The 25,329-nt window shown below is 51.8% G+C and overlaps 1 protein-coding gene across 1 annotated transcript in view; it reads right to left on the bottom strand.

Moving 5' to 3' along the window:
• Positions 1 to 25,329, bottom strand: part of LOC143387449 (endothelin-converting enzyme 1-like) — a 68,224-nt gene that overhangs the window by 19,600 nt on the left and 23,295 nt on the right. Inside the window, 7 exon segments of the mRNA XM_076841859.1 lie at positions 1,955 to 2,146; positions 3,097 to 3,162; positions 4,177 to 4,323; positions 5,346 to 5,440; positions 13,364 to 13,390; positions 14,157 to 14,369; positions 17,746 to 17,864. Of these exon segments, the coding sequence (XP_076697974.1) occupies positions 1,955 to 2,146; positions 3,097 to 3,162; positions 4,177 to 4,323; positions 5,346 to 5,440; positions 13,364 to 13,390; positions 14,157 to 14,369; positions 17,746 to 17,864 (859 nt within the window).

Raw genomic sequence — 25,329 nt, 5'->3', positions numbered from 1 at the left:
GAACAAAGATCTCAAAGGACAAATGAGGCTGGGGATGGAGCGGGGGCAGCTCCCAAAGGCGGTATTGTGCTGGTACAAGTCATAGACCAGGTCTCAGTAGGGGGCTGATTGGCATCATCCCTGGGTGAATGTTCCCACCAACACTGATGGCAAACCCCCACAGGGCTGGGAAGAGAAGCACACAGTGGGCCCTGAGCCAGCAAGCGCCAGCACAGCCCTGTCGCCCAGCTGTGACATGAGCTGGTGACATGAGCTGGGCATTAGGAGGCCTAGATCAGAGTCCCCAGCAGGAACCAGCTCTGGGCACTGTCTATCCTTTTCCTAAGATGGGGTCAGCGACCCTGCCCCCAGAGCTGACTGCTGTAGGCCTCTCTGCCTGGCCTCCCCTGTGGCCCAGAGCCTCCCCTCTCCCTAGCAGGAGACTCTCAGGCCAATATCTACATTTCTGTGGCCACAGAATTCAGAGGTGTGTGATGAGACCTTCAAACTGGGTCCAACAATCAGGGTCACCTGACTGCATGGCCTGGGGCAAAGACCTGGGAAAGTGGGTTAGTTTCCTGAATGTCACCAGTTACAGGGCTCACGAGAGCTTCATGAACTGAGGTGGCGGATCCTGGCACAGGGTGAAGCATCAGGTGGGGAAAGCCCAGGATCTGCTGCATCTGGGGCCAGGTGGCGCCCTCACCCCCGGGGCCCAGCAGCCTCCCCGCTGGACCATGTAGTTCAGGTATCCGGTCAGCCCTGGGACTCAACACTCCCAAACTGCTGTCCACTAGGCCAGGGTGGAGCAGGGCTGGTTGTAGTCCTTTGTCTGGGGCCAGAGGGACACACACTTCACCCAGGAAACCCAGTGGAAGCACGACTTCTGGAATGAAGCCTACGAGGCCCTGCACACACCAAGGTCCCCGCGGGGCAGGTGTACACTCAGCTTCCCCAGCCCCTCCCCACCGGGCCCCAGCGTCCTGCTTCTCTCGCCCACAGCACTAGGTAGGGAGACTGGGATTGTTTCTTAGTGTCCCCACTAGACCAGAAGCACAGGAAAGCAGGGCCCAAGGTGGCTCCTGATACATCTGTCAGATGGAGGAGGAAAAAAGGGCAGGAACTTCCTCCTCGAAGGAAGAAGGAATGGATGGGTGAGGAGCGGGGAGAAGACCGGCCAGTGGAACCCACTGCAGGCGCAGGGTCCACCCCAGCAGAACAGCAAGGGCCACCAGGTGCTCCTGCCTGAGGGCAAGGAACTGGGAGATACGTGGGACCACTCTGCTCATTCCTCGGAGACCAACAGGGCCCAGGACAAGCGGGTCAGCAACAGCACACGGGCCAGAAAGAAGGAAGCAGTAGAAAGTCCACCCCAGGCCCTGGAGGCCTGAGCAGCCACCAGGGGGCAGCCTCGGCAAGGCTGACCTTCAGAGGGGACAGCAGGTCTCTGGTGAGTCACACAGTTTCACAGAAAGTGCAGGTCTGACTCCCCGTTACGCTTCTGGATATTGCCTAGGTACATGGTCAAGAGCTGAGCCAAGCCTGAGTCCAAGGGCCAGCACCCCTGCCCTCAGGAGCCTCCGGGACGTGACCATGTCTCTCCATCTCCTGTTCAGCAAAGGGAGAAGCAACGTAGGAATCCACACCCCACCTTTACTTAGTGCTCTGTGCTGGATGACTGGGAATGCCCCGGTCCGTGTGAGCCTTACATCACAACCATGGAGCTGCTAGGGAAACGCTGTCACACGAAGCAGCCCGGCGAGGGAAGAAGCCTGGCTCTGGAGTCCCTTTGCACTCTGTGGTCACTAGCAGGTAATCTTACTTGTCTGAGCCCCAGTTTATCTGTAACCTGGGCATAAACACCTCCTCCCAAGGGTGGCTTTATGGTCATGATGAAGTTGGTATGACCCCTCCCCCCAAGAGCCCTGTCCGACTCCAGTGGCCCTGCACCTGCAGTAGCCGGTGCACAGGGTACCTGCAGCTCGGCGGCCGTCACTTTGTGGTAAATGAGCTCCTCGTCCCGACGCTTCTCCTGGGGAATGGTGATATTGGCCACCGCCGTCTCAAAGTCCAGGATCTGCTGCATCTGGGGCTGGATGGCGTCCTCATCCCCGCCGCCCAGCAGCTTCCCCAGCTGGACCATGTAGTTCAGGTATCCAGTCAGCACCTGTAGGGCCCAGCACCCCCAAACTGTTTGTCTGTGGCTGTCACCTGCCACCCAGTGGGCCAGGTGAGGCCGGCCTAGCTGCGGCCCTGTGCACGGGGCCCAGGAAACATGCTGGAAAATAGCTCTGGGGAGGATTCTGGCGCTGTGTGTCTTCACTGGTGTCCGTGGCGCTCCTGGTAAAGCCCACCGCCTCTGCACACACACAGGTCCCTGAGGCTGGCCCCTGCTGCTCTGGCCCTGCCTTCAGGGCTCATCCTCAGCCATCTTCCTGTTCTGGAAATGCACCTTTTCTCAACCACCCTCTGCCACCACGTCCCTAGAGCTGAATCAAGTTCTTTGTCGGCTCCCTCTGCCCTGATCACAATGTATACAGTTGGCATCTAGTTGGGTGGTCCGTTAAGTAATGTCTCCCTCTCCTACTGGACCTCAAGCCCCGTGGACAGGTGAGTGAACCTCAGTGGGCCGGGCAGGGGAAGGGAGAGCTGTGAGCGGTTGGAGGTGATCTGGTTGTGGCTCTGGATCTCCCCACTTACTGGCTGTGTGACCTTGAAGAGGTCACTTCTGTGTCTGAGACTTATTTCTTCCTCTGTATAGGGCAAGGTAAAATGAATATCCATTTGACAGATGAAGAAAATGATGTTCAGAGAAGCTGAGTGACTTTGGGGTGACTGGGAGGGTTAGAGGTGAGGTATATATAAGGTCTGAGACCCTCAAATGGTGGGGGCTGCTACTGCCACCTCTCTACAATGGGGACAAATGACACCTAACCCCTGCCCTTTGTGCCCACAGTGCCTGCATATGAACTAGCAAGCCTGGGGGCATCCCTCCCCTGCCTGGGCTGCCCGTTGCCCATCAGGAAAGTGATACCCCTGTGTTCCCCCAGCTTCTAAGACCTGCCCAGGTATGCTGTGGAGGACACGGTGGGAGAACCACCGCAAAGACGCACTCACCTTCTCGTTTTCAGTCTTGTTCAGGCAGTAATCTCTGGAGGGCAGGCCCAGGCCAGACTGGTCCACCTAAAGAGGGAGGCAGAGTGAGAGGAAGGCCCTGCTTGTGTGTCTCCTGCGGCCTCTGCCTGCCCCAGGACTTCTCACACCAGGCACCGAGGACCAGCTCATGTTCCAGCAGGAGCACAAGCTGGTAGCCGAAGTCACAGATGGGATCACTCAGTGATAAGACAGACACGTTCCTGCCCACCTGTGGGGTCAGCTGCAGGGACCTGGGCCTTTCTGAGGGCTGGACAGAGCCTCCTTCCTCTTTAAACACCCCTTGGCTTCAGCAATGCACCCTACTTCTCTAAACCCTTCCCAAGTGGCGAGGAGCCAACACAGGTGACTTAACCTTAACCCAAGTTACTTAACCTTTCTGATCCCCAGGTTCCTTGCCCAGAAAGTTAGGGAGATAATACCTAACCTTCGGAGCTGGAATGAGGATTCGAGAGGACGGTGTCAGTACAGGGTTTCCTGAGAGTGGGGCAGGCAGAGGAGGGTCAATTCCTGATGGCTACCATTGGAACCTTCTGGCTATACCTTGACGCACCTTGGGTAGCTGCTATTATATAGTTCATTAGGGTGAAAAGGGAAGTGTAGCTCAGTGAGGTTGAGCCTCTTGCTAAGGTCACACAGTGAGTGTGTGGCACATTTGGGGGCTGAGAACTAAGCCTTTATGACCCCTAATCTGGGGGCTCTCCTGGGCGTGCTGTTCCTCAGCCTTGGGCAGGCTCTGGTGGGAGAGATGGACCAAAAGCATTCCAAGCAGCACCACAGAGCCAGAGGCTAAGGGAGGGGACAAAGAGGTGGCTACAGCTGTGCACAGAAGTTGATATCACTCGTCACTTCTGAGGCCCACGATGAGCTGCCCACCAAGATGGGTAGTCTGCCCTCTCATAGTCTCTTGCCTATAAAAATCTCACTGTTTGGGGCTGCCAGAAATAACCCCGGCTTAGAAACCAGAGCCTGCTGCCTCGGCCCAGGGCAGGTCTCCCTCCACCCCAGGAGGCCACACCCTTTCCTTGGCCCAGGCCTGCTCACCTGGATCACATTGCTGTTGGAGTTCTTAGAGTCTGCACTGACGTAGACAGAGAAGAAGGGTGAGGTTCAGTAGTGGGCAGTGACCACCTGCAGGGTGTCCTGGAAGTTGTCCTTGGACCAGGGACTTGTGATATTCCAGCCTCCGAGCTGGGAGAAGGCAGAGCAGAATAGGGAGGGGAAGGTGGTAAGGAGACTGTATGCAAATTCTGGTCCCGCAGCTGACTTGCTCTGTGACCCTGGAGCAGTCATCTGACCTCTGGGAGCGTCCAGGGCAAATTAAAGGGCTTCTGACCTGTGACCTGGAGACCCAGGGAGGGAGCAAAGACTCATCCTTGACAACTGAGCTGTGAATCCCAGAGACTTTGCCCCATGTGCTGTTCATTTGTTGGACAATCAATCACACAAACGTGATTACTATTAAGACATAAATCCAATTGTGACTACGGGAAATAAGGCTCTGTATTTTTAAAAAGGCTGATAAGCTATGGTCTACCTTGGTCTCTCTCCAAGTTGGAATTTAAAAAAAAATCTCTTTGGTCCTCCAGGATTGGCACACACTGGCACATGGGGCCTGTGCCAGAGAGGAGGGACTGGGAGAGTCCCCATGCCTGCAGCAATACCTTCCACGAACTGAGATAGGATGGCAAGCCCTTGAGCAAGCAAGGGGTGGCCAGAAAAGCCACAGCCATCTCCGTCTGTGCCAGGCAGCCTGGCCCAGAGGGAAGATTTCTCCTGGGCTCAGGAGCAAGGTGAGGCCTCCAGCCAGCAGGTCTGGCTCTGTTGCTGGCCTAAGACTCCCTGTGGGTTTCTCTGGAACAACACACACCTCTTGCACACTCACACCCACCTCCTGAAGAAAATGAAGTGGCAATCCAGAGGAAGAGATTCCCAGTGAATACTGTCCCCAAGACCCATGCAGATGCACTGAGACACTTAGATGTCCTCAACAGATGCTGACACACAACCCCACACATTACAACAGACAGTCCCCCCACACACAGACGTGCATGTACATGCAGTGGCAGACAGACAGGCTGCATGTTCCAGCTGGGTGTGGAGGCTGGAGGTGTGGGGGTGGCTGAGCACCAGTGGGCCTGAGAGCTGCAGCCAGAGGGGCTGGCAGGAGGCACGGCAGGAGGAGGAGGAGAGAGTGTGTCCCAGGGACTCACCTTCTCAATCAGCTCCATCAGGGGGTTGGCCCTGAGCTCCTCGATCCTGGTTTCATCCATACATGCGCAGTAGTATACTTGGGCCTTCCTCTTCACTCTTTTCTAGAAGGATAAGAGATAGCAGATATTGAATAAGCCCCCATTTACCTGCTGGGGATCCCCAGGCAAGTTTCTTTTGGAGCCTCGGTGCTCCCCACTGTGAAGCCGTCAGGGCAGCTGCTGTCAGGCAGGAGCAGCCAGCCCCAGTGGGTATGAGTGCCCCCATCCTAGCTGGGTGCAGATCAGGAGGGCATGCCCTGTCTCTGCCCATCTGCTGATTGGGCCTGAGGACCTGTCCCTGGCATGGCAGCCCAGGCCCACCCAGCAGGACAGTTGGCATCCCTGCCAGCCAACACGGGGCAGGAATTCCCCTGCCTGGTGCTGGGACAGAGCCATGTCTTGGCTTTCAGATCCCAGCTGACCTTCCTTGTGAGAAACACTGGGGTTGAGTGAAGCCTGAAAGGCCTCATTCACTGTGAATTGACTTTCCGCTTCCTCCTCGGGGGGCCAGGTGCAGTCAACAGACCTGCAGATGACTGCAAGGGCTCTTTTCCCCATCCCTCCCCAGCTCAGGCAAGCAGCACCTCATCCTCTTTGGTTCTCAGACCCCCACCCACCCACCCACCCAGAGACTTTCTTCCCATCCTCCCTTTCCTTAGCCCCTGGTCCAGAGCCGCCTGCTAAAGGCCACCCTCCTGTGTGAGCACAGCACAGAAGGTCCCCATCTGTACCTGGTGAGTTTGAGTACTCAGGTCCCCAGGACCTACTATGTGCTGGGGTTTCTGGGCCTGCATGTCTGTCTCAGAGCTCCACTCCAGACCATGCCAGATTCTTGGCCCCTGCGTTCATCTGGCCACTTGTCCTTCTCTCAGATTAGTTGTTCTCTGACCTTAAACCTCTTCCTTTGCTTTCTCCCAAGATCTCTCCAAACCCACCTCCTCCACAGGCACCTTTCTCGTGGGGCTCTATCAACCCACCCATCCATCCATCCATCCATGGGACGCAGATCAAAGGGCTGCTCTGTGCCAGGTACTGTGGGTACTCTGGGACCAGACAACAATGTCTTCAACCCCAGGAGGCTTCGGCATGGGACCCAGCTAAAACCCCACTTGCTTCCATCCTTTCTCAGACTATTTTTTTTTACCCAGAGCCTCTCCTATGATACTCCTTCCAGAACATTCTCAGCACTCTGGGCACAAAATTAAGACCTGTTCTCTATCCCCAAAGAGCTTACGGTCTAGCGGGGACAAAGATGTGCGAAGGAAGGAATACAGTACACAAAAGTGCTTTAACACTGCAGAGGCTCTGGAACACATAGAAGCACCCCGCTCTGCCTGGGGGTGGGGGGGCCTCCAGAGGAGGTTCTATTGGAGCTGGGTCTCAAAGAGAAACAAAGGCGGTCTCCAGGTAGAAACAAGGGGAAAGGGCACTGGGTGGAGGGAGTGGACAGCGTGGGGCCAAGGAAGGAAGCAGGAAGGGCCTGCTGCTGGAAGAAAAGGAAAGAGTGTGGCATTTGCTGGGTGCCAAGGGCATGAGTCACTTCCTGGCCAGTCTCTAATCAGCTTATCCAGTCCTCACCCCAGAAGGCTCCCTGTCCCTCCATTCTGGCATAAATAGCACCATGGTTATCATTGGTCAGAGGGCATCAAGCCCAGTCTAGCTGAGGTCTGGAAGGTAGCCCCGGAAAGGGGATGGGCATGCGGGGGGCTGGACTGAAGGCAGATCAGAGCCAGAAGGCCCTGAGCGAGAGACGGAGGTTGGGGGCTTGAACAGGGAGGGGCAAACCCTGCCCTGGAGACCAAGGGCTGCCACTGGGCTCTGGAGACACCTGTGTGAGGCTTCCTGGGGACAAAGGAGGGAAAGTGGGCGGAGCTAGGGTTGCTGCCACACCTCAGACTCAGGAACCAGAGCATGGGGGGGCAGGGGGGAGTCCCTCACCCCAGGGGCCTCAGCTCTGTGGTAATACTTCTCCCTTCCCAGCAGCTAGGCTCTTGGAAGGACAAGCAGGAGAACTGTCATCATTTGCCAGGCCCAGAAGCTGCGCCTCACCATCCACATCTGGCTCCAGTCATGACCCTGAATGCCAGGGCCACTGTTAGGGGAGGTGCTCTGTGCACAGCTAGAGGGCCTGGCATCTCCCTCCTCCAGAGCCCAAGGCCACCCAGATAAGAGGCCCATGGAAGGCTCACCAGGAACAGCCTGGCTGTGCTATCACAGCACATTCTGAGTTCCAGCTTGAGGCTGCTTGGCCCTTCCTTCCCTAGCACCTGGAGGTCAAGGACACCACCTTCAAGCATGGCCTCCCTCTCTCCTTTGTTGAGAGGCTCCCCAACCAAGCTCAAAGTTCCTCAAGCAACCTGGGGTCCTGCTCACTGACTTTCCCACAGCTGTGTGTTTTTGGCGTTTGGTGGCTGCCAGGCTGGGTATGGAGATGCATGGACCCGTCCGCGGAAGCTGGCAGCCCAGTGGTGAACAGATGGCAACTAAAGTCACAAGAGTGTTTGATTCCACACAGGGGAGTGTGAAGAGAAGGTGCCGGATGCCATGAGAGGATGGTGGGAGAGGCCTGGGAAGGCGGCCAGAGGAAGCCCTGCTTGGGCAGGAGGAGGCTGACGTGGAGCAGGAGTGGGGCTGCGTGGGCTGCCTCGCCCCACATTGTGTCTTAGTCATCCCTGTGTCCCCAGAACCTGAAAAGGCACAAAGTAGGCCTTCAGCAACATGTGCTCAAAGAAGAGAGCTCAGTGTCCGTGGTTAACAAGGCAGGATGTCACCTCAGGGGAGGAGGGTGAGGGGCTGGTGCCACCCAGCATTTGCATGGAGAGGAAATGCAGGTGTGTGCTGTGCTACGCCCCCTCCAGGGGTACCACACCTGGACCCTGCTTCCAGCTCTGGCTGGGGCAGGAGCCCTGGTGGAAGTTCAAGTGCCTCTTCCCACCTCTGCTTCCTGGAGACCCCGGGATTCTCCCACCTCCTCTCCTTCCTCACTCAAGGGCTCCAGGGACAAGTGCTGAAGCAAGATGGCCAGGTGAAGGCCACTGGAGTAGATCAGATGGGCCAAGATGGGGGCATGGGCCAGCAGAGGAGGGGTGAGAGTGTCAGGAATGGTGCCAGGCTTCCTCAGCCTGGGCAAGAAGCTGCCTTTACCAGGATATGGAGCCCAGGGAACCAGTGGCAAGTGAAGAGTGTCGGTCTGAAGTTCAGGTTCAGACACTTGGGGATCTCTACCAGACCCCCGAGTGGACCTCTGCCCTGGGCCTCAGCCACTGACTCCACTGACTCGTGCGACCTCCAGTAAGTTACCCAACCTCTCACCTATAAATTGGGTATGGTACTAGTAAGAGCCGCAGTGGGAACTGTTAGGATGAGATGTACACACATGGCCACACCGACACAGGGGTGGCCGGTCCCCAGAGAGGCCTAAGCGGCCTGAGTCCAAATTCCAGCAAGCCCAAGCCGCTGTGGGCTCTGCCCTCCGAGGCAGGTGCCTCCCCTCCCCTCCCTGGGCCTAACCTTCTCCCAGTCTCTGAAATGCGAGGATGATGCTGAATCCCCATGGGGTGTCCATGAGATCTCGGTGCAGGGCCTGGCCTGCAGTAGGCACCAGGAATGGCAATGACACATGGTATCCTTATTTTTTTTTTTCTCCTGCAGAACAAGTCGCCTTCTTTATCAGCTCCCCCTTTCCCCAGCAGGATGGGGCTCCGGAGGCCTGTGACTGTTGGAACTGAGTCTGTGGTTTTTATCTAAAACAAACACAGGTCCTGCCCTGATGGCCAAGTGGGGGCCCCACACGTCCCTGGCCAGGCAGTCCTGCTGCAGCCAGGGAGACCATGGAATTCCCAGCTCCCCCCCTCCCTGTCCCACAGCCCCCCGGGTCACCGCCCTGCCCCCCTGGGTCACCGCTCTGCCTGCCTGGGCTCGCGCAGGCTCCTGAGGAGTGATGTGGGAAAGGGCGTTCCAATAAAAACTCCCAGAGGAAGAAGTGGCCCGATTAAATGGGATGCTGTCTTTCCTCTCCGGGACTTTGGGGAAGTGACTGGGGAAGTTCCTGGAACTCAGGGCCCCAAGAAGGAAGTATCCAGGCAGTTGGAAACTCTGTGGTCTGGTCTCAGGTTGCCAAACAACTTCTATGCCCTTGGGACCCCAGAGTGACCCCATCCTCAGAATGTGCCCCGCACAGAGCCAGCATTTCAGAGGCACAGCCTGTCCACAGAGGGCAGGAAGATGAAACAGCAAATGTGGGAAACATAAAAAAAAACAAAACCATGAGCGATGACACAGGGTGACCTGATTCATTGCCAGATCAGTGACGTGGACACATCTCATGCTGCTGGAGTAGCGTGCATGTGTATATTGTGTTTGAGATAGAAGGAAGGAGGCTGTAAACTTTTCCTTATTGTCCTGGTAATGCTTGAATTGTTACAAGCTTGCATTACGTTTTTTTGTTATGATTTATGATATATATGTATATATATATATATGTGTATATATATATATATATGATATTGTAGAGTAAACCTGGCAGCACCATGATGCACGTGTAGCTCAAGCCCTAAGAAGCCCTTGGAAAACACAATAGAGGCAGTGGGTCGATGGGGTCTTGAAGGGCTGGGTGGGGGCACTCTAGAGGCTGGAATATCTGATCCAAGCACAGTGGGAAAGCCTCAGGCAAGGGCCAGGCTAAGGAGTGAGGGGCCTGTCTCTTGGCTTCCCCGATGATGTGAGGCCACACTTTTATTTTTTTTTTTGGTACCTGGGACTGAACCCAGGGTCGCTTAACCACTGAGCCTCATCCGCAGCCCGTTTTCTTTTTCATTTCGAGACAAGGTCTCACTAAGTCGCTTAGGGCCTTGCTAAGGTGCTGAGGCTGGCCTTGAACTTGTGAACCTCCTGCTTTGGTTTCCCAAGTGGCTGGGATTACAGGCCTGCACCCCTGTACCTGGTGAGGCCACACTCTTGTCTCCCTTAAGTCCACAAGGTAGTGCTTGTATGTCTCTTGGGAGAGTGGCAGAGTGCAGTGAGGCGCCTGTGTTCTGAACAGCTGAGGTCGCTCCCTCCAGCCAGCAGGCTGCAAGGAGGACACCCACAATCCTAGTTCAGCCCACCTGTTCCAGGTCTCTGGATTTCCTGAGGGCCTGGGATGAATTCACCCATGAAAGAAATGCACAGCTTGCCCAAGCTCACTTGGCACATGGATGGTAATTGCTGTCCTCTGGACCAGTGGACGCCGTCCTTGCCGGCACTGCAAATATCCTTTTCCTCTGTCCATCTAGAAAGAAGTCTGCTCTGGGTGACCTCAGAGGAACCTGAGCACTCTCGTTCCGGTGTCCACCCAGGTATCGAGGCCCACAGGTGAGGGGCTGTTGTACACTAATCCCCAGGAGTAACCCTGATGGGGATGGGACCCCAGGATGTGCCTTCCAAGCCTCTGGTCAGTGTGATGCGAAGGTGACCCCAGTACTGAGTCAGGCCTAGGCCAGGGCTTGGCTGGCCTGCAAAGCTAGACCAAGCAGCCACTGCAGATGGGAGCCGTGAGGCCAGAGGCGCTGCCCAGCCAATCTCTTGAGCAGCGACACTCAGGGCCTGTCTATGGGAATCTGACTTCAGGAGAGCCAGGAAACAAAGGACAGAAGTTTTGAGGCCCCATAGCTGATCCCAGCTCCACCTTTTCCTGGGAAATACATTTCTTTTGTCTTTGTGAGTCTCATCTGTAAAATGGGAATATACTGGTGCCTACTTGAATGCACCACAGGAATAAAATGAAGTAACCCAAGAGCCTCGGTGGCGCGGAAGTGCCTGTACTGCCTGCTCTGGAACCAGGTCCGCGTCAGTGCTTCCCTGAGAAATAAAATAAGCAGTGATCCTTTCCCTTAGAGTATCCTTATTAACCATGTGAGTTAGATGCCACTTTACAGGTGGAGAGCTGAGGCCTGAGAGGCTGGTGGCTCTCTGCAGTCACACAGCTTGTCAGGATGAAGTCAGGATGAAGGTGGGGTGGAACCCACCCCACCAAGAAGGGCGCCTATGCCCTGCTGAGCCCTCGGTGGGTGCCAGGCCCTGTGTGTGGCCCTCTGAACCACACGTGCCAGTCAGTGTCACAGCAGCCTCACTCTCGGTGGCACTGGCTCCTCCATTTCACAGAGACTGGGGCTCCGGTGGAGAGAAGCAGGTCACTTGGCAGCGGCCAAGCTTATGCCAAGGCCACCAGAATTCGCAGCTCTCTGGTCTGCCTCCTGATACCATCAGCCCCTGGCCCTGGGGTCAAGGGTTTGATCGCCTGGTGCTGGCTGTTCTGTGCCCGGCTCAGAGCAGCTTTCCATGTCCAATGGGACTCTCAGGGACATGGTGATGTAAGGCTACAGCCCAGGCCTGGAGGCCACTCCTCATGAGCCCTGCCAATGTACAGGGAACAGGACAGGATGGATCCAGTCTTGGCACAGGTCTAAGGTCCTCCCAGTAAGAATCAGCTCCAGGCCAGTGGGAGGCCAGCCCCCTTGACCACAAAGCAAAAGGACTGGTTCTGGGCCTAATTGTCCATCTTTCTTCCTCCCCCCCTCGATGCTCTCTGCCTCCAGAGCACGAGCCCCTTCCATTATCTCACATTTCTGAGCCTCAGTTTCCTCATCTATAAAATGGGAACGATAATCCCTAAGTCCCAGGATGCTAATGAGAATTAAAGAGGCAGTGGATATAAACAACCTAAAACATAATAGACACTCAAAAGATGCCAGTGTCCTTCCCACTCTCCTCCAGCCCTCAGTGTTCTGTGCTCCCTTCAACGCAGTGACAAGGGAGCTATGTCTGTCCCTCATACCTGAGGAGAGGGCATGGGACAGGGGAAAGGGCACATGACCAGGAATCAGGCCAACTATGAGCCTATCTTGAGGACCTCTCTGAACCTCAGTTTTTTCATCTATCAAATGAGGTGAATGATACCTCCCCAGCTCCCACCCTACAGGATAAAATGGGATGACAGTTCAAAAGCATTCTGTGAACCATACAGTCCTGTGCGGGGATTAATGTGAGGAATGAGAGTACTACCACTGCAAAGAGCAACCATCATGTGCAGACTGAGAAGAGCTCTTTATACATATTTTCCCATTGAATTTTACAACTTGGAGGAGCGCAGTTGCCAGTGTGTCAATGAACAACCAGGCTCCAGGACTGGCCCAGACCCCTCAGTGAGAGTCGGCACTGAACCCAGCTCCTGCGGCTACCGCAGGGGGCCAGCCCACCTTGCTACATGTCTGGACACCCGCAGCTTCGTTATGGTCCTGCCAAGGCCCCGGCTGTGTCACTGGGCTCTAGGGAAGGGACTGTCCTGAGTTGTAGCCTTGAAACCACAGACATATTTGCCACTTGAGCTTCCAGATCTGAAACAAAAGGCAGCACCCCCTTTGGAAGACACCTTTGGTGGCCTCAGATGGCCGGGGGCCATCTCAGGCTGGGGCTTGGCCGTTTTGGCCTGCAGAATTCCTTTACTCTCAGTTCGCGTACCACCCTGCTCCATCCCTGGGGGACCAGCAGGAGGCTGTCACTGCACTGGGTGCTGAGGGACATCCCACCCAGGAACTGCCCGGGTCAAGGAGAAAGGACAGGTAGGTTTACCTGGTGGCAGCTGTGCCCCAGCATGAGGCACGAGCGAGTCAAGGACTCCTTCACCACCTTCACCAAGAGCCCCAGCTGCCTTGATTTCATAATTGTCAAATTAGAATCATTTCCTGTCTCATAAAGAGATGACTGTCCTTTTGAGAAGATTTGTCCCCTCTCAGGTAGCTTCTTCCATTTTACCTATATTGGGTGACTTGAGTGGTTTTCAAAAAGTTAATGAGTATTGTCAAACCCAAGGTCTGTCCAGCATGGTTGCATGGATTGTTTTTTTCATAATCTGGCCCTTCCCAGCATTTAGGGTCCCAGGACAGGGGACAGCAGGGGGCAGCAGGAAAAGGTCCCTACTGCCAAGGGGTTTGAGTCAGGACTGGGGTGCAGCCTGGCGCTGGAATTCCCTCTGGGTTCCGTGGGGCTGATGGGAATTCAACAAACATGAACCAGAAATATAGCTGCACACAAGGCAGGCGGGGGATTGGAATCTGAGGATGAAACCATCAACCCCAAAGTCAAAAGTACTTTGGAGAGTCTGTGAGGTCACGGAAGACCCCTGCCTACGTGGACAACTTAACTCTCCGATAAGCTGTTACAACTTTCGTTGGGCCGTAGCCTTAAAGTCTGATGTGGTATGTCCAGCCTTGACTCCATTTGCTCACAGCTTTCAAAACTCAGTCAATGCTAGCCAAGGACGATGCTGCATCCTGAAGCCACAACATAAACTGACCACAGCTACCAGCTCCTGTGTACCTGGTATAAGTCACACACGGGCTGACGCATCACAGTGTGTTCTGTAGTGCTCAAATCTGCAGTTTGGGCTGAGCGCAATGGTGCCTGATTGTAATCTCAGCTCCTTTGGAGGCTGAGGCAGGAGGATTGCAAATTTGAAGCCACCCTGGCCAATGTTGCAAGTACCCTGTTTCAAAACTTTGACAAAGCACCTGCCTAACATATGCAAGGCCCTGAGTTTGATTCCCAGCACCTCTACGGTTTGGATGTTATTAGTGCTGTTTCACAAAGAAACTGAGACTAGAGATGAATAACTCACACAGCAGGGCCCCACAGCAAGTGACAGGGCAATGCCCCTCCTCTGACCAGGCCTAGCTGGCAGGTGCAGTAGGTGGCGCCCCCTGCAGCCCATTCCTTAGTGTCCGCATTGGTGCTTACCCAGCAGGTACTTGATGATGGCTTGATTGTGTTCCTAGAGGTTGCTGAAGGTCCCCCAGCGTGAGTGGCCATCAGGCACAGGGTTGGCCTTGATCCAGCCCCCACAGGCATAGCTGAAGAAGTCCTGGCAGGGGTCCACCGTGGGGTCCATGGAGTTCAAGATGGAGCTGGTCACCGAAACGCAGGCCTCGCTCAGGCACACTGGGGGTGTTCCTGGAGGGGTAAGGGAAAAAAGTCAGTGATGGGCAGGGAAGAGGGTTGGGGAGGGCAGTGCAGGTGGCCTAGGGCCCCAGCACACGAGCTCCACCCTTGCCCTGACCGAACAGATTTGGAACTGGATCGTCACTAGACCCCAAACAAGAAAGGGTTCTAGTAGCTTCATGATCTTCTGCTTTGTAAAATAAGACTTCTGCCCGTTGCCTAAAGTCCCTTCTGTGGCTTAAAAGTACCTGGAGCCCAGGTGCTTTTTTCTCCTTCTAGGGATTGAATCCAGGAACTCATCACCCCGGGGCTACATCCCCAGCCTTTTTTACTTTGAGACAGTTTTGCTAAACTGAGGGTGACTTCAAATGTCCTATCCTTTTACCTCAGCCTCCGACGTAATCTGGGATTACAGGCGGGCACCAGCACACCCAGGGGTGGTTTTCTCTTAATCAACCCTTCCCTCCACAAAGATTCTCTGACTTCTTATTATTCCCCTATGCTCAACACACTTATCCACTCACTCACGCACTCATCTACTCCACAAAATCAATACTGGGGCCCTCTGCGGAGTTCAGAGTGTGTGTGAGGCGGGGAGACAGGAGGCTGTCCTTCACTTCAGGAGCCGACCCTTCTGCTGGGGACACACGTGTTACAAAAGCAAAGTCAAAACACCAGGAGAAACTGCCACTTATTTATAAAACTAAACTGAACCTTGACTAGGAGCCAACTGGGTGATGTGGACATATGGTACCAGGACTCAGGGACAGGGAAAGGACTGGGAGAAGCCATTCCCTCACCAGGCAGGAGAGCTGGTTGTCCCAACTGAGGGTGGGGGGCAGTGGCTGAACAACCCTAAACCAAAACAATAAATAAATAAACAGAAACAACCTGAGAGGCTGGTTTGCCAAAGGCGTGAGCAAAGGCCGGACCCTGCCTCAAAGCTGTCTGATGAGCTCTCGCAAGGGACCAACCTAGCAGGTCCCCAGAGGCTCCTTGAGGCCACAGGACGAATGAACCTGCCCACCTCATGGCCTTCCCACAGGAGCCACCCAGGCCACAGGGGGGACTGCTTCCTGAACAGGCTGGGCACCAGGACCACCACCCACGTTCACGGTCTTCCAACCCTCGCTCCAGCGTCAGATATGGGTGGAATATCCCTGAGGAAATTGAGGCTCTGAGAGAGCGACCAGATCAAGTTCATCCAGCCACACGGGAGAGCTGAGAGCCAACGCTGCCCTGTCCTGGCCCAGCAGCCCCAAGGTCGTGTTTTCCTGCTGTTCGTCTCTTCTTTGGTGGCCACAGCAGGGGCTGGAGTGGCCTGACGGGCAGGATTGTTTCCTTCACCACACAGGGAGGCAGTGAGGCTGGGTAGATTTGGAGACTGGTAGATCTGGGTTCAAATCTCAACTTTCCGCTTCTGCCTGTGCGGTCTGGTGCAGAGACCTCCTTTAAGAGCCTGGATTGGGGGCGCAGCTCGGCAGTATGCACTCTGCCACCGAAGGCCCTGGGTTCAACCCCCAGCACTGCCAAAGAAAACCAAAAACAAAACCTCTGAGCCTCAGTTTTTCCAGGGTCCATTTCACTGTGACGACAGGAAGACCTCCCATGATCCCATCACACAGGGTACATCAGACAGGTCTGAGATTCCAGACTAATCTCTAGAGAGGAGGAAAGACACAGCCTTCAGCTCACTCAGAAACAATACCAGCAGGGCTGGGGGTCTTGAACAGGTCCCCCAGGGTCTTATCCCCCTCAGCTGACAAACACCAAGTCCTTCAGGTGGATGAAGGGCTCAGAGGAGTCACACAACAGCAAGAAAATCAGGGTGACTTAATTTTGAGATTAGGCAGTAATTTAAAATGACAGAGCTACTGTGCGTGAACCCAGAGCATCTCTTCTACGGCAGGACTGAAGCTGCCATTTTCAATATTTCCGAATGAGCTCCTCATGAGTTTCAGAGTTGCATGTCCCCGTGAACAGCCACAGCGACGACAGGACTCTTTATGGGGGAAGGCAGAGGAGAACTTGTGTGTGGCTTGACAAGGCCTATTCATTATTATGATAAAACTTCATATTTGGGAAAGAAAAAGAATACCTATTGTTGTTACAACCAAACTACAGGAAGTAAAGCTTGGTATGATCCTGGCTGGTGGAAAGACCCAGAAGGCAGAGTGCTGAGGGGCTCAGGGTTGAAGACAAAAGCAGAAACCAGCACCTAGAGTCGGTCCTGCAGGTGGCATCTTCAGCGGGTGCCTCCTCTGCAGACACTGCCCTGGGTTCCTGGCTGGGTCCGGGGAGTGACTGTTGGGTTATCTAACTATTCTAGGGTTGACGATCTTTAAACAAATAGTCTTGGCCAAGCAGGTGCTTAATGTAAATTTGGTTAGTTAATTAATGGTTTCCCACCCTGCTCATCCAAGGCTTCCGTTCCTTAGGGAAACCTTTCCAGACTCTCTTCCCCTCTGGGTCCCTTGCTGTCTGGGTGTTTGCCATCTCAGTGTGGGCTGCACTGGGTCACGACCGTATCTCCCTGTCCACCTCCTGCACTAGAATATGAGCTTCAGGGTGGGTCTGCTATCTCCCTTGCTCCTCTATGTCCTCTTCTTGTCACTGTGCTTGGCATCCGGCAGCTCTTCAATACATGTCTGTGGAACGAACAAGTGACTGAATGAAAGTGCCTTGCCCAGCGCCTGTCACCACCTGCAGCAGGGCTCATATTTCTTCCCTTTAGGATGTGTGGTCAGCTGAGAAGCAGGAACCAGACCCACGTCAAAAGCATTCATCTGGATAGTGCCATCAAAGATGCTTTGAAATATTTCCTGGGAGAACTTATTGTTTGTTTGGCGGCTGCTGTTTGCAAAGCATCTGAGAGTTTCTGGGAGGGAGGGCATAGCAGGAGGGTGGACGGGAATGCACTTCACTGGCCAGACATCACTCACTGGCGGGTCTTGTAGAATCACCAGAGGATCTGCCTTGACTGGCCTGATGTTTGCGCATTCGTGGCCAATGTCAGCACCTACTGCTGTGTAACGAGGTTACTGTCAACATCCGAGGTGGCCACTGCTTTCTCAGGTGGCCCAGGGTCACTGATCCTCTGCCAGGCTCATTCCTCTCCTGGGTCCAGGCCAGGGAAAATCTGAGGCCCTGAGAGCCACGAACTCAAGGTCGAAGCAGGATACTTCCGTGTGGGCCCCACTTGGCAGAAGTGTTTTGGGTTTGATTGCTAGGAGCTGACCCTGGGGGTTCCCTTTTGGTTCCCAGTGAAGAAACTTCCTGGGCAGGAACTCCTAGGGATGGTCGAAGGCAACACTGGCTGCTGAATCTGCCCACTCCCCGTGTCCTGGGCCATGAGCTGAGCAACGGGGCTGGCCAGCTCCACACTGACTTGCCAGTTGTTCTGGACTGACTTCGGTGAGGTCAAGGTAAGGTGGCAGCTTCAGGGTGAGGAAGATCTGCTTGTGCCCTGTTGACAGAGAGGTGCATGCACACACTCGCAACTCACACCTGCACAGTCAGGTACACACGCACATTCGGCAGAGAAACGCTGTCCCCAGCTTAATCCTCCTACTCTGTGGTTCACTCCAACTTCCAGTTCCTAGGCCAACATGATGGAGATTAGGTGCAGGATCTCTAAGAAAATTTCGTCTATTCAATTTACTGCTTGCACAGTTAAGATATGCAGGCACGATGCCAGGCACATATGGTTAAAAGTCTGGAGATTAGTAATTAATGAATCAAATAGGCATTAAGCACCTGCTGGGCCAAGCACATTTGGTAAAAAGCCCATAAACCATTAAAGAGTTAAATAATCAAGTGATTATTTCTTAAGTATTACACAGGTCCTTAGCTCAGTGCCTGTACACAGATTAAGCACCCGTCATGTTTATGGAATGAATGAATGATATGGGTCTCATACAAGAGGGATGCAGGGGTGACTCAGATGAAGTCTCTGCCCTCTCCTCAGGCCCCCAAGGGCCCTCCCCACCCCAGCCCAACATGGCAACCCTCACAGGTCAGCAACTTCACAGTGGCAAAGGCTCAACACAGCCATGAGCTCTCTGGTGGAGTGAGTGACCAAGTTGGTGGATGGAACCCCTGGGGCTGCTCACCAGGTGGACCAGCAGAAAGCAGGATGTGGGGGTACAGGAGAGTGGGCCCCTGGCTTTGGTTATAACCTGAATCTACCCTATTGGGTTGCATAAGGGCTGAGCAATGAGGCACTGACTGGATCTACACAGCTGGACATGAGATCCAGCCTCGGACCCCTGACCGCAGGACCTGAGAGGCCCCATGGCATCACCATGTGGGATGGAACAGACACACCCACTTACAGAGCGGTGCGAAGGCCTTGAGTCACAGAGCTGAGCTCCTCTGGGGTCCTGGTGTGCTCCGGAGTGCATCCTGATTACAAAGCAGGTGGGCAGGGCCTCAGAGCCCTCAGGAACCCGCAGCCTGTGCAAACTTCTCCACTCAACCTGCCACTCGACCCCCACTGACTGCGTAAGCTTGGCCAAGTTACTTGGTCTATGCCCATTTCCTCATATGGAAAAGGACCCAAAGCAACCACGCCTTGCAGGGGTGCTCCGAGGAGGACAGGAGGCAACAGCCTTAAATGACAGGCGTTTGGCCCACGGGTGGTGTACAGTAAACAGAAGCCTTTGTTGCTAGTCTGTTGGGACTGAGGACAGCAGGCAGTGGCAGCCTGTCTAACCGTCCCACGTCCTAACAACAGCAGTGCCCAGAACTGAGCTGAGGAAGTCCTCTCAGGCACCAGGTACATCCTCAGAGCCATCTCCAAATTGGGCACTGCTTACCCATTTAAAGTAGAGAAGACGAAGGCTCTGGGAAGTGACATGGCCTGTCCAGGTCACACAGTTGAGAACGTGCCAGTCCTTCTGGTTCCAAGAAGTCCTTCTGCCTTCCCTTTGAATTCCAAACCTGTAGATTTCAAAGATTTCAAAGCAAACAAGAAGCATGTATTTTTTGCATTAATTTCCACCAAACCTACCCAGTCATCTACAGTGAACCTAACCAGAGCTGTGTGCTGAGAGCTATTCCACACCCTGCCCCAGTCTCTGGGGCCTCTTTCCAAAGGACTTGAAAGCCCCCTTTGTTTTCCAACACAAGTTCTGCCTTCAAGGTTGTGAAAAGGAGTGAAGAAAAACTGAGAGCCTCCAGGACAAAAGAACTTTGTGTCTGGGATATTCTTCCTTCCTTAAGACTAATCAGTTTGCTGAAAGGTTCAGGTACAAGTTCCAGAACTGTCTCAAAGCCACGGCGAGTTTGCACAACTTTCAGTCTCCCCATCCTGAAAAAAATTCTTCTTTCCTGTACATTTATTCTGACTGGCCAAGGTTTTAATTGAAGCTCTACTAGGAGCCACGCACTGAAGCAATGAGTGCACACAGAGCAATTGGCATCCCAGTTGTCCATCCCCAAATTCCCTCTGTGGGCAAAAGAATCCCTTTCCCTGTGAGTTCTGAGGGAGCTGCCCTGCCATGTGACTCAGGTCAGCCAGTTAACACACTTGTTCTGGCCACAGTCACTGGGCCCAGTGATCCCAGGATCCACACGGGGCCACCAGAAGACTCTTAGCCCAGAGCTGAGGAGTCTCTCCTACTGGAATCTCTCTGAAGAGAGGATGACTTTGGTCATCAGTGGCCACCTGCCTGTCTGCAAGAGACCAAGTGAGCCCTGACCTAGAAGGCCCTGAGACAGTAGACCTACCCTAACCTGAAGCCAAAATCAGACCCGCTCCTAAGATTTGACATCAGCCCACTTTTTTCTCTTAAGCTAGTTGGAACAGCGTGCTCCCATCTGAAGCCCCAGCTGCCTCAGTCTACAAGCCTGACTGTCTCAGATGGAGCTTTGGCTCCTGTCTCCTTCGGGGCACATCCCATATGCTGAAAAACAGCTGATTCCTCAGAGACACCCTAGTTACAGGGACAAACTCCAGACCTTGGTACCTAAAGCTGTCTTCCCAACAGACTCCCCTTATCAAACTCCCCAAATGCTCTGTTCCCCTGATTCTGCTGACTGAGATGTGGTCTAACCAGAGAGAGGCCACCATGTGCTGGTTTGCTTGGGGCTGTCCTGGTTGATAAATTGAAAACTTCCTGTGTCCCAGACAATTGGGATGGGTGGTCACCCCGTCTAGCAATCAACTCTAGCAAGCAGATCTCCCTTTACAAGGCAGTATACTCATGCAGCTTAAAGGCTCAACTCTCACAGCAGATGCACATGTTTTTCTATTAAATAATTAACTGTTAATTCTTTGGCCCATTGTTCACTAGCTCAATGACCACAGTAAATGAGAGCAATCTTGTGATCTCATCTTCAGTTGGATCTGGCCTGTGTCTGGATGACACCCGGTGCTTGATGGATACATGGCTTCCGTCTTGGAGCGAAAGGCCTTCCCTCGCTTGGTGCCATTGTTACGGAACACTGCTATATGACTCTGCTTCTCCATGGCTGTTTCTCAAGGACCTAATGAATGAGATGTCTGGACAGAGAATGGCAGGTCAGCTCACGCTCCCTGCCTCGACTCCAATTCTGCACAGGGCCTGACTTTTAATGGGCATCAGGAAGGTGCAGTTCACCGTACAGTGACATCATGGCCAAGGGTTCCTGTGAACCAACAGAGGCTTTGTATTAGGACCACCCTGCGGCCTGCGCAGTCCCAGGCCACCCTGACACCCACCTCCGTGAACTCTGAGGGCAAATGCTGGAGTACAAACACAGCACTGACGCCTCACATGAGGGCCAGCGTCAGAAGCTGCTTGTCAACAGAAACCCAAACTCTTCATAACCAGATGGCCTTGGAGACGTCTGTGAGGACCCTGAGGGGCTGCAGGTTCTGCCTTTGAGAACCGTCAGAGAAAGTCTGCTCTTATCACGTGTGTGTCACAAATGCTCCCGTGTACTGGTGACATGCTAATTCTTAGGAAGTGGTGGGGCCTCTACTCAGCACAGCATCTCAGCTCCCAGCCCGCCATCCAGCAAGGAGGCCCAGAATCCAGCAGGAGGGCTGTAATTATTCCCCTGCTTCCTTTCTGCACTGGAAGGTAATTACCCTGCTAATGACAGATATTTGCAACACATTAATGACCTACAATATCACAACTCAGCTCCTCTCATGAAGCCCTAACATGCACTTACTGTTTGTTGTGACTCCCCTTTCCTCATCAACCACAGGCGAGACGGCAGTTTAGAATGGTCCCATTCATTTAGCAAAGCAAACCTTCACTATGCCTCTGCCATACGTCAATTATTGGTCCAGGGAACAGGGACATAAAAGTGAACAATGTGTGAAGCCCTGTCCTCTGGTTGGCAGATGAATTAGTCTACTCATACTGCCATCTTCAAATTAGCCATCACACAGAGCTCTGGCTCTGAGGTCCCCCTACCTGGCCGGCCAGGAATCCTAACTTGGCCACTGAAATGCAGTAGGCCCCAACTTGAGCCTTGGTTTCTCCCTCTGTCGGTATGGAAGCAATGATCATTTTTCCCTGAGGATGTTGGTTGTGTTTACAACTGGGTCTGGCACATAGGGTGAGCTCAGAGTTTGTACTCCATAAACATTACTTATCAAAATATTTAAAGCAGTGTAATTCAGTTAGCCCTGGCAAAATGTGGAAATGTGGATGGTTTATGAATTTTCTCAAGTTTCACAAAATTCCAGGGAATTCTGCAACTAATTCCAGTTAACTTCTGTCATATTTTCTACAACTTCAAACACCCAGAACAGAATTATACAGAACTTGAAGAAAAAGGAGACCCATAACATTAAAGTCCTTCACAGGAGTCCAATGCTGCCCCTCTGGGGTGTTTGGAAATGTCTGGAATCATTTTTGACTGTCCCTACTGGGAGTGGGGGTGTCCCTGCCTCCACTGGGTAGAAGCCAGGGATGCTTGTTGGACATTCCACAGTCACATCCTACAGTGCACAGGAAAACTGCCACCATGCTAAACAGCCTGGCCTAAATGTCCAGGAGGCCAAGGTTGTATAATCCTGGCCTAAGGCAAAGTCAACTAGCACAGAGCCGCCCTGTGGCTTGAGATGTTTACAATATGGAATCCCAGAAGCCTGGATGGAAGAGCTATCCTCAGCTATTAAATCAACATCTACTGAACAGGATTTGCAATTAAATTTAAGGTTCCTGGTTTGCTAGCTAGGAGATTTTGCCTCCGCTGCCAGTTTCAGTTCTTTCTGAAGACACCAGTCAATTAAATGCAGTTCAGTGTCAGGGGAATGGAGAGCCCTGCCTGAAGATGACTCATTGCAAGGTGACAGCCACCTCCTTAAAAATCAATTACTGAACTTAAAGGACAAGCACCTGATAGAATTTAGTGAAAGAGGAGGTACCAGCCTCAGAGATGTCACCAAATTGTGCCACACTGCAACATGCAATATTTATAAGATGCCTGTGAGGAACCAGGAAGACAGCACATTTGTCCCTTTCTGGTTAATAATACAGGAAAATACTTGAAAAATTTAGGAGAAATTTTAATTGAGAGTTGTTGAAATAAAAAGTTAGATTCTTAAATGTATGATTTAACACTGTAAGATTCATTCTACTATAGCAGCAAATTAACTGAGGATTAATGTAATTTTCTCAAGGTGATGAAGTTATGTGCATCATTTCTTTACCTTAAAGAATTAATGCACCTAACAGAGTAAGTTTTATGAAAGATAAATGTGGCAGTCACTAAGACTATAACAAAGAGAAAACCTGACATTATCTATTTAAGATCAACCAAATAGAATTTCTCCGCTTCGAGAGGATGGAGGAAATATCTTATTTTTTTTCCGTGTTCTTTTCTCGATTTTCCTCGCAAAGAAAAAAAGATATAGAAATAGAACTTCAAACTCTGGCAAAATAGAAGGCATTTATAATCCCTAAATTACACTACATAAATATCTGAGATCAAATGGAAGAATCCTGGATGACTCCAGAGGAGAAGGAATGCAAACCTCTAAGCAGCACATGGAGAAGCAAGCCACCTAAACTTTAGAAAAGCTCAGAACTTACATTTCAAGGTGTCTTTCGAAGGTGACCTGGGACTGAAACAGGGGATTGCTTTCTAATGCATGTCAGAAAACAATTAGAGCCCTACATCCTTACCCTCACTCCACAAAGAATTTAAATTCTTTTTTTAATCTTTCTAATAAAAAGCAAACCAAAGAGCCTCTGGATTTGTGTCTACTAGGCACAGGGGAAGGCAGGGAATCTGTGAAGGTCTCAGGGGTTATCAGCAAAATGAGAGTAAAATGCACCAGCTCCCTCTCTCAATTCAGCTAGAAAACTATGCAGTCATGCTTATAACAAAAATAAACAAACAAACAAACAAAACTATGACAGAGGATAGAAGAAAACGTCAGATAAACTGTTCTTCACGTCTCCAGAAAGAACATCTTGCCTGCCTAAAACAAGAACAGAGAAAGAAAAAGCAATAAACAAGAAGGGGTCTTGGAAATTAGGATTGGAAAGGTTAAAATTTGTAAAAGCCATAAAGAGAAAATTGGAAAAATCTCACAAAAAGATAAGCACAGAAATAGACAATAGGAAAGAAAGAAAAGCAGTGAGAAAAAAAATCAAGAAGAATCTTGGGGGGGGGGGGTGTGCCAAATAAAAAACTATAAGATCATTCCCATATCTGAAAGATTTAAGTCTCCAAAATGCTAACAAAAGAACACAGCATGTCATTATGAAACTTCAAAATATCAGAAATAAAGAGGAGATTTTAAAAGCTACCAAAGAAGAAATAAGTAGCAAAGCAAATGCATATAAAACTAAAGAGGAATAAAGATGGTACCAGAATTCCCAACAGCAGCATCTGAAGCTGCAAGATTAGAGAGACCAGGCCTTCAAAATTCTGAATTCTCAAAAAGATTTTTCACCCTAGAATTTTATGCTCAGCAAAACCAATCAGTTGTGATAGTAAAATAGATTCATGCACCACTTCCATGAAGCTACTCAAGGATGCACTCCACAAAAATAAGGCAGAAAACAAGAAAGAGGAATCAATGGGATCCAGAAATCAAGAGTTTCAACATAGGAGAGTTCTCAGAATGATGGTGAAGGAAGTCCCAAGGCAGTAGCTATCTATGCAGAAGACCCAAGAGGAATCTGCTCAGAATGCAGCAGGCAAGGGCTCCTCGGGGGATGTCTACAGAAACATAAAAAAATAAAAGCAGAACTAAAAATTATTCAACAGTTTTGACCTTGTAGAAAATTATATTGCCAGGTGTTTACAGGACCCAGTCATTATAAAGGTATGGAGAGATTTTTTTAAAAAAATTGAGGTAGTCCTAGGAAAACAAAATGTCTAGAAATACGAAATGACTTTTTCTAGGCTCAAAAGTATGATACTTCTTGATTAAGTTAAAAAAGTCATATTTATACTATTATAATAATAAATACCTTGAATGTGGATCAACTCAAATACTAAGATAGAATTTGATTGGCAGCATTAAAGAGGGGCAAGAGAATGATTAAAAAATGAACTGACAGCCTCATTCTGCATGGTAAGAATCCAAAAGACATAGTCAAAAATTCACAAATGATTACATGGCACTCTGCTCATATTATTTAAAAATAAAGATTAAATTTCCCAAAGAAATAAAAAGTTTAAAGAAGTTGTCCCATCCATAGAGCTTAAGGACTGTCACTGATGGTATGGAATGGGGAGCGCATTGGACAGGAACCCAGTTTTTTGTTATAATTATTTCAACACTTGGATTTTCTACTTTCTAACAAAACTGTTAAACATACTTTTTAACTTCAAAAAGCAAAACGAAGGGATATGTAGCTATCCAGAGTGGCAGGCAGGAAGGCTTTTGTTTTTCTTTGATGTTCCAGGTGTCTACAGAGAACCTACTGTGTGCTAGGCATTACTCAAGGTGTTTTGCTGTATTGTCTGTACAGAAAATGGTACATTCCCAAATCCTCTGCTTCAGTGAAGCCAT

The sequence above is a fragment of the Callospermophilus lateralis genome, unplaced genomic scaffold (genome assembly GCF_048772815.1).
Source record: "Callospermophilus lateralis isolate mCalLat2 unplaced genomic scaffold, mCalLat2.hap1 Scaffold_286, whole genome shotgun sequence".
Taxonomy (NCBI): Eukaryota; Metazoa; Chordata; class Mammalia; order Rodentia; family Sciuridae; genus Callospermophilus; species Callospermophilus lateralis.
This window is presented reverse-complemented; position numbering and strand designations above follow the sequence as displayed.